Source organism: Delphinapterus leucas, chromosome 5, assembly GCF_059928025.1.
Source record: "Delphinapterus leucas isolate spDelLeu-1000000601 "Yukka" chromosome 5, BTC_Dleu_Yukka2, whole genome shotgun sequence".
Classification (NCBI taxonomy): Eukaryota; Metazoa; Chordata; class Mammalia; order Artiodactyla; family Monodontidae; genus Delphinapterus; species Delphinapterus leucas.
Window position 1 is genome coordinate 93,016,348 of NC_143133.1, and position 16,454 is coordinate 93,032,801.

General features: G+C 42.1%; 1 protein-coding gene across 5 annotated transcripts in view; it reads left to right on the forward strand.

Annotated features, from left to right (window-relative positions):
• The first annotated feature begins 2,751 nt into the window (after positions 1–2,751).
• The window catches only part of BMP2K (BMP2 inducible kinase), a 126,296-nt gene continuing 112,593 nt past the window's right edge, over positions 2,752–16,454 (forward strand). The window contains exon 1 of one of the 5 annotated variants that reach the window (XM_022599485.3): positions 2,752–3,127. In XM_022599485.3, the coding sequence (XP_022455193.1) occupies positions 2,959–3,127 (169 nt within the window). In that variant the 5' untranslated portion in view covers positions 2,752–2,958. The remainder of the gene's footprint in view (positions 3,128–16,454) is intronic. The other 4 variants (XM_022599486.3, XR_016393338.1, XM_089912111.1 and 1 more) reach the window with 4 other exon arrangements.

Sequence of the window (16,454 nt, forward strand, 5' to 3'; positions counted from 1 at the left end):
AACTGAAACAACCTGCTTTAAATAAAAGTATTATGTGGCTAGTTTCCAACTATTTTAATCACAGTACAGCTGTAAACATTAGAAAGATTGACGTTTATATTGAAAAAAAACCCCCTGAAATGTAATTTTAGCTTTTTATCTCTATTAAACTATTCTATATCTGTGTTCTTACTGTAAGTCACCTCAATGACAGTTTTTAAGATGATCAGAATGTACATTATCCATACTTTTTCTTCTAGAGATTTTAATTTCCAACAGGAAACCAAAGTGAAATGAGTGCAAAACTAAAAGACTAGAATTCTCAATAGTTTTTCCACTGATTAGTATCTCATTTTCTGCCTACAAATCGGTTTATGGACACAATTTTGACTCACAAAGTTGCTAGGAGGATACAATCTGACAGTTAACATCAACATCTTTTGATAGTGTTTGTAAATGCTTGGCATTCTTCTTATTAGTAATACAATGTTTTTGCATTCTTATTAGTAACATGTTTGTCATAGAATATTGTGGAGTTAACATTCTGAGAAGATCAAACAATATTCAAATTTTTATTATATGCTTGATGAAAAATGAAAGAACACATTGCTTAGTGTTACCCATAACTTTTGAGAGAGGATCTATGCCTTAAATTATCAACCTCCATATCAGAAGTCAGGTTATTTGGGTACACAGAAGTTTTTTTTTTTTTTTTTAAACCACAGCAATTGTGGTAAATTGGCTCCCAAACTGATCACAGGAGACTTCATTTACTCTTGTGTTGTCATCAGATGAATATGTATTAGGCCTCAACTTTGTATGTTAGGCTGATTGCAGTTTAGATTGTATGAAATGGCTAAATTTCTCAGTTATTTGGCTTGAAAAAATATAATTCAAATATTGTAGGAATGAGACTCCACAGTGAATCCCCACAGTAAGGAGAATGGTCCGCTTATTTCTGAATGGAAATCCCCAATTGTCACACCACATCCATGATCTGGCATATCTGACTTCCATTGAGCTGGACTTTCAAAGGTCAGGTCTCTGGACGAAGAATTTTAGCTTAGCGGGTTGTGCAGCAAAGATGCCCAAATCCAGAGCACTGTTTTAATGTTGTCAGAAATAGCTTCTCTTGAAATAGCAGAGGGGAAGAAAAAAATGGAAGATTTTAAGCCCAAAGTCTTTTGCCTAAGCACATTTTCTAACGTTTCTGCCCGTATCTCATTAAAAAGCTGGATAAAGAAACAGGGATGGGGATAGAACCACATCATCTACTTTCATAGAAGGTTCAGGCTGGAGTCCCACAGGCGCAATTTATTTGGCCTACATTTAAAAAATCTGGAAATGCCATATTAGAAGAAAATCCAGATTTTTGGCTTCTTTTAAGAAACGGAACCTTTGGCCACAGTGGGCCTGTATTCATACGGGGTGTGTGGGGGGAAAGCAGGCTGGATTTGAGAATCGGCTGCTTTCTGTACACACGCTCAATGATTTCCCATTCCCTGCCACCCCGAACGTCTTAACACCACGTTCACTTTGCCTGCCTCACCCCGCAGGCGTTGAGATTCCTGCAGTTTATGAAATGGATGCAAACGGGTCTTTTTTTTTTTTTTTTAAATGGGCAAATCTCTTTGTTAGAGGAGGAAGGGGGAACCAATGGCTGGTTTTGCTTCCAAAGTCCTAAATCTGCCGTTTTTCAGCCATCTGACCCTAACCTACTTTTCCCGGATGGCCCAAAGTATGAAACTAAGTATCAAAGGATGGCCCTTGTAGTCACAGTTCTATCACAAGCCATCCATGTGACCTTGGGCGAGTCCGTTAAGCTCTCTTAGCCAAAGGTGATGAAAAGTCTCTAAACGGGCTTAATACCTGCTCTGAATACTTCACAGGGCTATTGCACAGCACACACGAGATTCTGAAAGTACTCCTAAATCATTTATAAACCGCAAAACGCTCCCTAGCACAAGCGTCTGTTAGAGCGCGACACCACGGCTTTAGAAGTTGGGTTCCTGGAATCCGCTCCAGTTCCGCGCTGCTCCCACCTCCCACGCTCGGGGTGGGCGGGCGGAAGAAGATTCTCAGGGGAGAAGCTCTGGAGAACCAGCTTAGAAATGCAGCGAGAAGTCCGTTAGCGGGGGTAAAGTTGTTGGCATTTTTAAGCCCCCAGAGTAACATACCAACTCCTGGCCGAGATGACAGACACCGCGCAGAGCCAGCGCGAAAACCGGTCCCCGGGCCACCTCCCTGCTCGAAGCCAGGACCCCAGGAGCCAGGCCTGAACCCTCCCGGCCAGGACCCCAGACCCGGGATTCCGGACCTCGTTCTCGTCCCCAACCCCCCCATCTCCTCCCCCATCCCCCCTCCACGTGACAAGAGCCGGAACCGTCACTTCCGGCGGCGCAAGCCACGCGCCTGCGCGGGGCGCCTGGCCTCAGTGAGCGGTCGGCAGGGGCGCCGCGCCGCCAACGGCCTCGAGTGGCGGGCGGCGCGGGTTCGGCTGGGGCGGCAGCGGTGCCGCGGGATGCTGTCCAGAGAGTGTGCGGCCTGAGCGGACCAGCCCACTCCGCGGAGGGGCCGGTCACCCCGCCCCCTTCGCCATCTCCCTCCATTGCGCCCTCCTCCGGGCCTCGCAGTCCGTCCTGGTGCGGCTGCTAGGGCGCCCGGGACGCTGGCGGAGGCGGCCGCGTCGCCCTCGCACTCGGGCCCGCCCCCTCGCGCCCCGCCCTGTCCCCGCCCTCCTCGCCGCCCTCTGCGGGAGCCCGGCAGCTGCAGCGGAGCCGCGGAGCGGGCGGCGGGGCCGGGGCTGTGCGCTCGGCGCGCGCGGAATGTGAGGCTCGGCAGGCCGTAGCGCTCTCGGACGCTCGGACGAGCGAGGGGCGGCGACCCCTCGCGGACGCCCGGCCGCGTGCCGGACCGGGCACCTCACCCTCTCGCTCGCCCTTGCGCGCGCCCCGCGCCCTCCAGCGCGCCGGCGGGACCATGAAGAAGTTCTCTCGAATGCCCAAGTCGGAGGGCGGCGGCGGCGGCGGTGGAGCGGCGGGTGGCGGGGCCGGCGGGGCCGGGGCCGGCTCTGGTAGCTCGTCCGTGGGGGTCCGGGTGTTCGCGGTCGGCCGTTACCAGGTCACCCTGGAGGAGTCACTGGCCGAAGGTACGGGCGCCCGGGGAGGCTCGGGCCGGCAGGTGAGGGAGGGCTGGGGTGTGGCGGTAGCTTCTCCAGGTCCTCGCCCGCTTGTCTCCTCGCCTTCCCGGCTCACTCTAACCCCTTCTGCCTCCCCTGCTGGGCCAGCGGGGGCTTTTAGAGTAGCTCGGGCTCTCGCTCGTAAGTCGGCTTTTCTCGCCGCCGGCAACTCTGACCTGTGCACAGTTCTTTCAGTACGAGTTTGTCATTTTCAGTGCTTCTTGACGCAAAGAAATAAATAGGAAACGTCTTAGCGAGTGCTGCGGTGTCATGATTGGACCAGTGACTCATTAAAGGGTCAGATCGAGCAGGATTGGGGCTCTTACCCGCTGTGGCTCGGGGGGTGTCAAGCGTTGGCCTCACCACTCGCGACGCAGGGCACAGGACTGTGCAGCCCCGGGTGTTCAGCCTGGGTTTGCTGCTGCTCAGTCATCAGTTGAAAAACAATTTATTTCTGTGTGTGCGCGTGATGGAGGTGATACTTTGCCCCAAATTCAGTGAGTAGGTTGCTTTGGGGGAGCAGGTAAACTTGAAGTCCACTTATCTTTGTTTTTTAGAATCTTCTCTCATGCAGGGTGCTAGTCACACCCTTTCGGTGTGTCTTGTTTGATAAGACTTTAAAAGACGATATGAAAGCAGGTTAACTTTCACTTGAGAAGTTTTGTGTTCGATCCTTCATTATCTTTATCAGACTATGTCAACAGTTGAGAGTCTGCTTACAAAAAAGTTTGCTCCATTAAAAAAAAAATCCTACACTTTTAGTTTTGTATTTCTTGTATAATTGGCTTGTAAGAAATACTCTTGTTTCATTGCATGCTTCACTGACTTTTGAGTTTTTAACTGCAGAATGATATTACAAAAATACTTAAAAATTTCTCAAGAAATAATTTGTTGATAATTTGCCCTTCTAAGTTTCAAGATTAAGAGAGAAGAAATCAAAGACAGTAGTTTTGGTTCTCTGAGGGTCAGTTGATGTGGTTTGGAGACAGTAGACTGAGATTCCACTTGTGTTTTTTGAAATGCCATAAACAATAGCAAATTAGTACAAAAGAAAAACCTGAAGATTTTTGTCTATACAATATTCTAAAGAGAAAGAAATCTTGAATTATTCAGGATGGATGTCATTGTTTTGCAAGCCATTGCCCCTAATAATGAGCCTAGCTGAACCTTAGGTGGGAGGAGGATCTTTAGCTTGTCAAATAATGAATGTATGTATGGTAATTGGTGTTGATAGACGGATTTACCATGCTGTAAAAGTTCCTAGTTCTTTATTATACGTTAACTTCAAGTGTTTGAGTCGTAGATTAAGCTATAGGTTTTAAGAAGACATGGCTGTTAACTCACATGCTGTACTTCTGTTTTTGAATTGTTGTAATAACTGCAGGGTGGCTTGAATAATATTACTCACTTCATTTCACTAAATCCCAGATGGGTCTTTTACTTAAGAAATCATTGACATTTCATCAAGTTAGACTTTGGTAGCTTCTACCGCTGCTCCATGCATGTCCTGTCATTACCCTGAGCAAACCATTTTCAATAAAAAAGAAGTAATTTTGGAAGATGCAAATACAAATGAATTTCAAAAGGGGAGTGCTCAAGCACACACACACACAAATTAAAAAAATGTTTCAGTCACTAATGTCACTGTTAGAGTGTTCCACTTACTTTTGCCATAAATTTGTCATTTCTCTTGAAAAAATCCGTAATCAAGTGCTAGGAGGAAGCAAGCGTTGAACAAACTCTTTTAGAAGATGGCGCTTCCCCAACCCAACACCCCAGCTCCTGGAACTAGGCTTTTGGCCTTCCCCAGAGGGAAGGCTGAGGCCTAGGCTTTGTTCCTTGTGTATTTCTTCTATTTCAGCACGCACACAACCGAAATTATCTATATTCGGTTTACTTTTTGATCCTGACAACATATTGTTATTTCATATGCTTAATATCATCTCTTCTTTCCAAATAAGTAATGCTACAATTTAGATCAGATGTTTAAGCACAAACGTGGTTTACATTCAAGAATGATCATTCAATAATTTACAGATACATTTGCCCAATTGCAAGATTAGGGCAAGTTCTTGTGAAAAGGCGTTACTGTGGAGTTTAGAGTACCTGAATTGGGAAGAGGTGTACCATTGAGTGGGAAAAGGGTAGAAGCAAAGACAGACCAAAAAACAAACTTAGTTGATTTTACATTTTTGCTTTGTGTCAGTGTTGTTTAAATAGAGGCAAGACCCTGTAGATGCTGTGTCCTGAGGTGTTCTTGCCATGCTGCTGCAAATACAGGCAGCTTGCTCAGAATGACCTCTGCAGTGTCTTTGAGTCTTCAATAAACCTGGTGTGAGTGCTGCCGCCCCCCTCTTCAAATACATACTTGATTCTCATTATTCACAGTAGTCACGTTCTATAAAGTCGCTGTGACCAGTGATTTAGCAAATACTGAATCATTGTTCCTAGGGGAAATAGTGTCAGGGTACCGCAAGCCTGTGTTTACAGCATTTTTGTCAACCAGTCACTGTATAACCTTGTTTTATGTGTGTTTCTGTTTAAAGACACCTTGTTTAATATATATTGTTGACTTGTTAACATTGAACTAATGGTCAACAGTACTGTAACTCATGCCTAAATGAAGCTTAGTGAATACACAGATTTTCTCTGTAAGGGACATCATAGCCTTCTTGCACTAAGAAACGCTAGATGGACAACACTTTGGCTCTATGCTTGGGGGCTATTTTAAACAACAAAATCACCAATAAAAAACACAAAAATGAGAAAAACATGACACTACATAGACCTTGAAAAGGGCCCTTGTTTATAGCAGTGAGAGCTGAAACAAGGCAGAGCAATACCTTGTTGATTCCAGCTGGCTTACTCAAAATTTTCACCACTATGCGCATGTATGCAAATAACTATGAAAGTGCCATTGTATTGATATTGGGATATTTTATTGATTTCGGGGATACAAATAAATTTTAGCAAGTAAGCAACTTCACAAATATGAACTCTCCAAATAATGAGGATCATCTGTATATGTATGTATGTATAGGTATGTGTATGTATGTATATATTTACATGCACATACATGTTTTATATATTATATATATTTAAAAAACCCACATTCTCAGGAGTATACTTACGTTGTATGTTATAACTAAACTATTGGTGTAGTTTCCTTTCTGAAATATTATACACTTTGTATCATAATCTCTTTCTAGTTAAGTATATAGATGTTTGAAAATGCTGACAACTTGCACCTTTTTAGTTCTTGCTCAAAGTTGAGAGGATATCACAATGGGCCATTTTTATGGTTTTCCTCGAAAACAATTTAGTTTCAGGAGTGGAATTTCAGCATCGGGCTGTAGAAATGAGGTAGAGCTATACGTGAATTTTAGCTTGAAACAGTGTCAAATTGTCAAACACATATAATTCAATGTAACCGTCCAAGTTTTTACTAAAATGTAGGACTGCTTTTGGATCATATACCTCTGTATACCTTCAGTGCTAGTCTGAAGAATTTAATATTGATTGATAATGGGAAGAGTGGGTTGTCAAGTAGGAGAGTTTTTCCCCTAAGTGTCTTTGGTGAAAAGTGGACTTATGGGGAGCGTAGAGAGCAGGACACCATCCAAAATTTGTTAACATAGTCTAATCATGAGGTTATGGGACTGGATAGGAGTGGTATTTAAAAAAAATTTTTTTTTTTTGCGGTACGCGGGCCTCTCACCGCTGTGGCCTCTCCCGCTGTGGAGCACAGGCTCCGGACGCGCAGGCTCAGCGGCCATGGCTCACGGGCCCAGCCGCTCCGCGGCACGTGGGATCCTCCCGGACCGGGGCACGAACCCGCGTCCCCTGCATCGGCAGGCGGACTCTCAACCACTGCACCACCAGGGAAGCCCAGGAGTGGTATTTTGAATATGATTGGATGCATAGGACTTTCTGACATGGGCATGGGGGTTGTTGGCACTGTCAGTAATTGGAGGCCAGGAATTTACTAGAGTTCTGTAAAAGTAGCTCAGTAGCTCTCAGAGTTAACTGCTTAGAGTAGGGTGAATTTGGGCTAGGTGTCAATTCTTATTGTTAATTTTACAGGAAGGTAGTAAGGTACATCTGATCTTGCAGGATAAATCAGTAAGAATCTTTAAGCATGGTATCTCATTTGCAGGAATTATCTGTGGCTACCCAGTAACATGGAAGTAAAAGTTCTTGAGAGATAACAAAGCAGAGCGGAGGATTTAAAGTAAAAATATCAGCAACTGTTAATATTCCCTAACTATTAAATGCCTTTTTTTTTTTTAAATGTCAGGCTCTGTACTAGGTGCTATTTATACAGCAGAGAACAAAACAGGTATTTCTCTGGCATTATGGAACTTACAGTCTAGTGTAGAAGATAAATATTAAACAGAATTAATCAGGTTAATGTAGTTAACAATTTTGATAATTGTCATGAGAAGAAAGCATAGGGTTTCATGAGAGAATAACTGATTCAATTTGTATTGGAGGATGAAGGAAGGCTTGTTTTTTTTTTGACATTTTAGCAGAACTCTGAAGTATGAGGAGAGTTAAGTAAAGGCAGAGGTATGAAGGTGGCGTGGTATGGAGTATGTCATGAAGAGAGAAATTCCTACGTGGGGAAGAGTTTCAGGAAGTGAATTGTGTCCAGAGCTATGGACTATCATGAATGAATCACATGGAAGAAGGACCCAAGGTGGTTTTGGAGAGGACCAGGATCCAGGTCTTTGTATGCCATGTTGGGGATTTTAGATTTTGTCTGAAAATGCAATGGGAAGCTACTGAAGGATTTAAATTAGGGCCGTGACACGCTCTGATTTGTATTTTCGTAAGATCGTGGTGTTTGCTCTATAGAGACTGTTTAAGAGGTATACAAATTAGGTTAGTTAAGATGATGGCAGTGGGGATGGAGCCTAATGTTACTAATGCTTGAATGGGAAGACCTGGTTGTGGATTGGATGGAGGTGGGTGTTGTAGGAAGTGTGAAGAATGACTTGCTTATGTACTTCTTGGATGAAGGAGGTGCTATTTATTGAGATGGGGAAGAGTAGAGAAGGAACAGGTTTGGGGGTGTTGGGAGGATATCCAGTAATTCCAGACATGTTTAGTTGAGATATCTGAGAGGGGAAGTACATGTCAAGTGAGAAGTTGAATATATTGTCCAGTACTCAGCAAAGGTGTTTGGACTTAGAGACACATACTTCTGATTGGTGAGCATTTGGCTGTTATTTTAAGCCCGGGAGAGGATTGCTGTAGGGAGAGGGTGTAGAATGAGAAGGGGAAGGCTCTCATGAAGGACACCTGTGGAACATTGGTCTCAGACATTAGAGTTTACCAGAATCACTTATTTGGAGGACTTGCTAGGGCTTGGCAAAACACAGATTGCAGAGCCTGACCTCCAAAGTTTGATTTTGTATTTCTGGGCGGAGCCCGTAATTTGCATTTCTACCAACTTGCTCATCAATGCAGATACTGCTGCTCCAGTAACAGTGCCCTGAGAACCGGCGATTTAGAGTAGGCAAAGACTGAAAAGACTAAAAAGGAGCTGCCAGAGAGGCAAAGGAATACCAGGAGAATCCGATGCCTTGAAACTCAGGAGTGAAGGGGAGGGAGGGAACAGTTGTGTTGCTGAGAAGTCATCTTACTTGGTCACATTTTTTTTTTTTTTTTTGCGGTACACGGGCCTCTCACTGTTGTGGCCTCTCCCGTTGCGGAGCACAGGCTCCGGACGCGCAGGCTCCGGACGCGCAGGCTCAGCGGCCATGGCTCACGGGCCCAGCTGCTCCACGGCATGTGGGATCTTCCTGGACCGGGGCACGAACCCGTGTCCCCTTGCATCGGCAGGGGGACTCTCAACCACTGCGCCACCAGGGAAGCCCCGGTCACATTTTTTTGGCCAGGCATTCATGATTGTCCATGCTCAGTCGTTCACCTACCTTCTGAATCTTAGCTGTGGTTATTTCCTAGTAATGCTTTTTGCTCCAGCCACAGTGTGCTCCTCTCCTCCTTGCTCTGTGATTGAATCTTCTGTTTGCCTTTCACTCTGCTTGTGACTGTCTCATCCCAGCTTCCTAACTGCTGGCTATGATCACTCCCTTCTTCCTGTGGACATTTGTAGCTGTTTGCTTTTTTTCCCCTTATCACATTTAATCTTTTGTCTTGAGATACAATTATGTAAGCACTTGGAAACACTAGGGCGGTTAATTATTGTTCCTGTCTCAAGGCCCCTAGCAGATAGTAAAATTCTTGAGGCTGAAAGGACTCTGTATTAATTGCTTTTTGTGTCATAAAAATTGCCTCACTGTATGATGGACATTCAAATACTTTTCAAAGGAAATGATTTTTGACTTTTTTTTTTAACCAGAATTCTTTAATAGAATTTAAGACCTAATTTGCAAATTAAGAAGCACCAGTGGAGGGCTTTTTAGTTCTTGTCCCCTCAAAGGTCTTCTGCTTACGTCTGGGGACCCTGAATTTTCTACTTTGGTGAAGACAAAGTTTCAAGACAAAGTTTGTTTAAGGCAAAGTGTTGTTTAAATTAGCTTTCTTGAAACAACAAAGAAAGAATAATGTGGTTGCCCCCTTAAGTCATCTTTCTCTATTGACATTATATTTTTCTTTATTTAGCAAAGGTGGTGAGTTAAAATAAAAGTATTTTTACGTGCAGTTGTGAAATTGTTTTATATTCTACAGTTGATTTTGACAGCCTTTTTTGGATGGAGAGCTTTTTGAGGACAGGGTCTTATTTATTTATCTCTGTATCCTTCCTGTCCAGGAATTTTTTGTTGTTGTTGAATTGAACTATCAGGAAACGTTGTTTCCTTTTCTGTAATGCGTAGTTAATACCTATTATGAAGATCAATAGGTAATGTGTGATATTGACAAGATAATTTGTGACAGTACCTGACAGTGCATGCCGAATCTCTCAATCAATATGGGTTAGTTTTAGGTTCAGATTTAGTTACAAGCTTTCAGTGAAATCTGATTCTGGCATTGTAGTAACTTGCTTTTAGATTAGGTATTACATTTATCCTGAATTAAGCTTCACATTTATGTTTGTAAAAAATCTGAATCATTTTGATTAGATAATTATTATATGGCATTCAGTCACATGTAATTTTTATGTTTCAATCAGCTGTATAGAATTTTGACCTTGATAGCAGCATATGCTTTCACAATAATATGAAAGTAATTTGCAGCAAAGGATATTATGTAGAATCTTATTAACAGATGCTTCTCTTTTGGGTTGTTTATGTTATCATTGTAGGGATAGCGCCTAAGATGTAAATTTGATTGTCTGCTGATATGTTTTCTCTAGAGGTGGCAGTTTTTTTTTTTTTTTTTGCGATACGCGGGCCTCTCACTGTTGTGGCCTCTCCCGTTGCGGAGCACAGGCTCCGGACGCCCAAGCTCAGCGGCCATGGCTCACGGGCCCAGCCGCTCCGCGGCATGTGGGATCTTCCCAGACTGCGGCACGAACCTGTGTCCCCTGCATCAGCAGGCGGACTCTCAACCACTGCGCCACCAGGGAAGCCCGAGGTGGCAGTTTTATTCAAGGACAAGATACTGACACTAAAATAATTCCCAATTTTCAACACTTCAAAAGTATGTAGTGGAAACTACATTTATCTCCAATAAAGGGGCTAAATTGCACTGGTATGTCAAATTTCCTTGCTTTAGCTGTAGTCAACTTTGTGTGGTTAGTGCTGAGCAAATTGGAAAGGTTGTCTTTGGCTATTTTAAAAATAATGGAAATAAATTAATACTTGTTAGTATTTTTCCATTATGGAGTCTGCAGGAGGGATAAATAGAAAATTGATGTTGTTAGTACTAAGGAACATACTAGAAGGTAGAATTGATGTCTGTTCTTACATTGATTCCTGATCTTCTTTAGTGTTCTTTACTAATCTTGTGTATTGTCTGGGGTTCTCTTTCACCCCTTCTCTTCCTTTTTTTTTTTTTCTTTTTGGTCAAAGCTTAAAGTAGAACATACACATTTATTAGAACACGTTTGGTAGCTATCAAAATGATTAAAACCTTGATGTGGAATTCTGACATTAAGAGTCTGAATGGCAATTTCAGTGCTGCATAAGGTTTCATCAGCAAAGGCTTGAGACTGCTCATTCCCTGATTTTTTATCCTGCATCCATCTGGTGAACCATTTATGTACCCACAAGCCACTATTTTTAGGGGACTCAGTTGGGACACTGAGTGGTTAATGACTGAGCCATTTTAAATAGTTGGGCACTTAGTTAATTTGGAGATTCTCTGTCTGTGTGTATCATCTTTACAAATGAGCTCAGTCAGCACATTTATGCTAAGTTTCAAAACTCTGTAGGAAAGTGGTTGTTGGGCCTTTCCACAGAGGGATTTTGTTTTTGGAATTTTGGGTTTGTCTTAGAATTCCAGTAACATTAAGGGCATAGTTTGGGACGTAACCTTTGGAGAGGCACTTTGCAATGGATATTATTTTAAAATGTGAAAAAATTGTCGCTACTAGTTTTCCTATTTTAACATTATATTAAATTTTGAAATGATGCCTTCTTGGAGGAAACTATTAAAAAAAAAAGGCAAAACTTGGAGTCGGGCCAGCTGCTAATCCCAGTTAATGCCACTGACTCACATTGTGACATTTTTTTTTAACTTTTTTGCATTTACTTTATTTTTTAATTAACATTTTTTTTTTATTATTTTTTTTAATGTTTTTTGGCTGCATTGGGTCTTTGTTGCTGTGTGTGGACTTTCTCTAGTTGCGGCGAGCGGGGGCTACTCTTTGTTGTGGTACACAGGCTTCTCATTGTGGTGGCTTCTGGCTTCTCTTGTTGCCGAGCTCTAGGTGTGCGGACTTCAGTAGTTGAGGGTGCATGGGCTCAGTAGTTGTGGTGCACGGGCTTAGTTGCTCTGCTGCATGTGGGATCTTTTTTTTTTTTTTTTTGTAGTATTGTGAACATTTACGTATAATTAAAGTTCTTCAAAATCAGAATTTTTCAGAATCATCAATATACCATAGTCTACCATTCCAATACAACTTTTTGTTGAACTTATTTCCAGTTTTTGACATTATAAATAGAAAATAAAGAACATCCCTGTGCAAAAAGCATTGTCCACACATTGTGACATTTTGACCTCAGTTTCCTCAAGGAAAAAAAATGAAGTGGGTAAAGATGAGCCTGTAACATCCTTTTCCATTTTAGCATTCTCTGATTCTGTCTATATAACTGAATTTTACTTCTCCTGCTGATAAGAGAGGAGCATGAGAAAGGAGGGATAATGATGAACAGTTTGAGGATTGAGACTGTAATGAAAGGTTTGTGTTTGATTATCATGCATTTGAGTTTTTGGGCAAACTTCAATATAGGGTAGCAATTTATTTTTTATTCCACGGTATAAAATTATTTCTTAATCATTGGGAAAAAGTCTTTTCTAAGAAGTTGCCTTATGTGGTAGCCTTAAGGTAGGAGATGGGTGCTCAAATAAAATTGTGTGGCATTTCAGAGTACTATTTAATTTCAAAGGATGTACGGCCATAGTTGCTGCTTTTGTCATTTTAGTAACTTGTGTTCTCCAGGTGACTCATTTATAATATATGTATTTTAGAGGGTATCTGGAAGTAAAGAAACTTTTTTGTTTTTCAAGTTTTTATTTGTAAAGAATATATGAGGAAGGGGATGGTTATACTTTATCTGAGTGAGTTTACAGATAGAAAATTTAACCATGATATGTGTGAGGAACATTACTTTTGTTTGTAGTGCTGTCAGCTCTAGTTTGGGTCCCTAATACTTCTTAAAGAAGTATGTTCTTATGTGGACTATCCCTCCCCTTTTAGGCTCTTTACTCACCAAATCAACACTTGTATTCCTTCAAATTTATTCTCTCTGAAGTGGACTTCTGATTATGTCACCCTCTTATTTGCCTAACCAAGTGAAATGCAGACTCATTACTCTGGGATTCAAGGTCCTCTGTAATGTGACCCCAAGCCCCTCTCCAGCCTTAATCTCTCACTCCAACCCTAGGTGTATATCACTATTGCATATGTACTTGATATCTTCTGCACTTCTCTGATGCTTTCTCATGCCTGTTTTTCAGCTTATGTTGTTACATTTGCTTAGAATGCAGACACCTGCCTCCCCAATCCTGTTGAAATCGGATCTTGCAGAATACATTTAAAATACAGTTAGTTATTTGCAATCTTTATTTTTCCATGAAACCCTGTTCGCAACCAAATGAGTGTAATTATGCCTTCCTTTGGTGCCCTGTGTAGCAACTCTTGCTCATATTGCACTTATTTTACACAGCTTTGTTCTATTTCAAGAAAATGTCTAATAAAAAGTTTCCTCTACTGCAAGATTAAAAGCTCCTTTAAGGTTTGGCTTATGTTCATCTTATATCTCTTGCAGTGCTGTACTCATGATAGGTATTCAGTACATTTGTAAGAGATTGAGTTTTTGAACTGAACAGCAGTCAGAAGGCCAGTAAAAATTTACTGTAGGGCTTCCCTGGTGGTGCAGTGGTTGAGAATCCGCCTGCTGATGCAGGGGACATGGGTTCGTGCCCTGGTCCGGGAAGATCCCACGTGCCGTGGAGTGGCTGGGCCCGTGAGCCGTGGCCGCTGAGCCTGCGCGTCCGGAGCCTGTGCTCCGCAATGGGAGAGGCCACAACAGTGAGAGGCCCGCGTACCGCAAAAAAAAAAAAAAAAAAAATTTACTGTAAAACAATTGACATATTTGTCAATTGGATTTGACATATCCTGCTGTTCAGTTGATATTTAGGAGCAGATTGGTCCTGTTTTTCAAGTTGTGTCCCTTTATAGAAATTAAAATAAGTAGATATATTTGATGATAATGTAGGTACAATATTATCTAGATGGATGAAAAAAATACAACCAGATTTATTTTTGGATTTCTAGCTTGTTTTATTTTTGTTATGATTACAGGAACAGTACATCTTTGTTTTGTGCGTACTACATTGCTCTTTTTATTAGGTATGACTCTCAGAAATATTCCAGCCTAAGTTCCCTTGACCCATGGCATCTTTAAGAAAGCTACTACTGTGGGACAGAGAGAGCAAGCTGAAGAGGCCTAAAGTATGTGCTCTGAGTAGCTAATCTTAAGAAAGTAATAATGTTGGAAATGATCAAGTGGCTATGGCTTTCTCTTGAGTGGCTGATAAGTACCAAGGTTTAATGTGACAGCCAGAATCTAAGAGAATGAGAGATTAGCAAGAAGGGGGGGTCTCATCTCCTTAATGCTCTGTGTGAAGGAACATACGATCATTACTTTGGGAAACCCCTCTGACTAGTCTGTGATATCAGAAGTGATCATTTTCTAGGTAGAGAAACACTGAATTTTTTTTTTTTTTTAGATTAGGAAATTTGTAGCCTTTAGTGTAACAGATCAGAGGGTAGCATGCTACCAAGTCTTTATGCAGTTTTCTTAGTAACTAATCATTATCACCCTCAACATTCTTCTATTTCTTCTTTGGTTTCCTGGAAGAGAGGTTTCCAGCACACTCCTTTGCTTGCCTAATTGCTGTATTTACTTATTTTCCTTAATTTTTTTGTGGTTGGGCCATTGTTCAGGCTGGCTGGAGCTTTTTACATACTTAAGTATTGTCTTTTGAATGAGATGGTTAGTGGTTAGTCTAAATTTTAATATTCATTCTGGAATCATTAAGATATTAGTACGAAAATGACTTACACATAATACAGTAAAATATTTTACTTAATGAGTGTTGTCAGGACTATTTTTCTGGGGAGTGAGATTATGCATCACTGGTCATGATCCACTTCTTCATTCTCTGGCCTGCATAACAGAGTCTTTCCTACTGAATGTTAATGGCCTGTCTATTCTTTGTGTACAAAAAAATGATGCCACTGAGTCATGATCAGTAGGACGTGTGTTTTGAGTTATTTTTCCAGAAGTAGGATGAGTATGTGCTTAGCTGTGCTTAGGCTTTTTTTTAAAAAAAATTAATTATTTAATTTATGGCTGTGTTGGGTCTTCATTCTGTGCGCGGGCTTTGGTTGCAGCGAGCGGGGGCTACTCTCCATTGTGGTGCGCGGGCTTCTCATTGGGTGGCCTCTCTTGTTACGGGGTGTGAGCTCTAGGCATGGAGGCTTCAGTAGTTGTGGCATGCGGGCTCAGTAGTTGTGGCTCGCAGGCTCTAGAGCACAGGCCCAGTAGTTGTGGTGCATGGCCTTAGTTGCCCTGTGGCATGTGGGATCTTCCTGGACCAGGGCTCGATCCCATGTCCCCTGCATTGGCAGGCGGATCCTTAGCCACTGTGCCACCAGGGAAGTCCCTGTGCTTAGGCTTTTAATAGTCTCTTTTGTGATCAATGACAGAAGTTTGTAAGATAGTTAACTAGTGTTGTACTGCAGTAATATAGACCTAAAGAGGTTTTTGTTTGTTTGTTTACCAACTAGCCTAGTTCAAATCCTAGTGAAGAGTTAACCAGATTGTTAAATCTTTGTTAATTTTTCATCTTTTAGCAAAATATTATTTTTACAATTCTAAGGATCTCGACCCAAATTGATAGTTATATATTTTTAAAACCCAGTGAACTAGCTGTTACAGGTTTATGTTTTTCAGCTCACTGAAGTGGGAATTTAAGAAATGTTGCAAATACATGGATTGAACAAACATGTGTTTGTGTATGGCATTTTGCCCATAGTATCCTGTCTGTAAGGATGTTAGAAGTGAGTTTGCAAGGTGCTATATGAATCCATCATGTTCAAAGTTGGATGTAACCATTTTGTTGTCCTATAAATTTCTAGCATGAGAAACTCCTATTTACAGAGTTAAGGTTCAAATTTGTTCTCACTTTAGAATAGTGGCTGTCTTTCTTAATAAAGGCTACGTGTATTTTAAAAGGTTATGGTGGGCCATTATGTGTATTCTGGGACTTCCCTGGTGGCGCAGTGGTTGAGAGTCCGCCTGCTGATGCAGGGGACACGGGTTCGTGCCCCGGTCCGGGAGGATCCCACGTGCTGTGGAGCGACTGGGCCCGTGAGCCATGGCCGCTGAACCTGTGCGTCCGAAGCCTGTGCTCCGCAACGGGAGAGGCCACAACAATGAGAGGGCCGCGTACCGCAAAAAAAAAAAACAAAAAAACTGAGGTCAATTCTATTGAGTTTTGCTTTTTGGAGGACTAAATAAAGGGATAGGGATGGTGGGTGGTGTACAAGAATCTGAGTTAAGGCAAAGACCTTCTCAGCTTCCTTCAGAGAGGATCCCCAGTAGTCTATTAACTGGAGTTGGTGTTGCTGGACTAGCAGTCTTTCTTTTAAAATGCT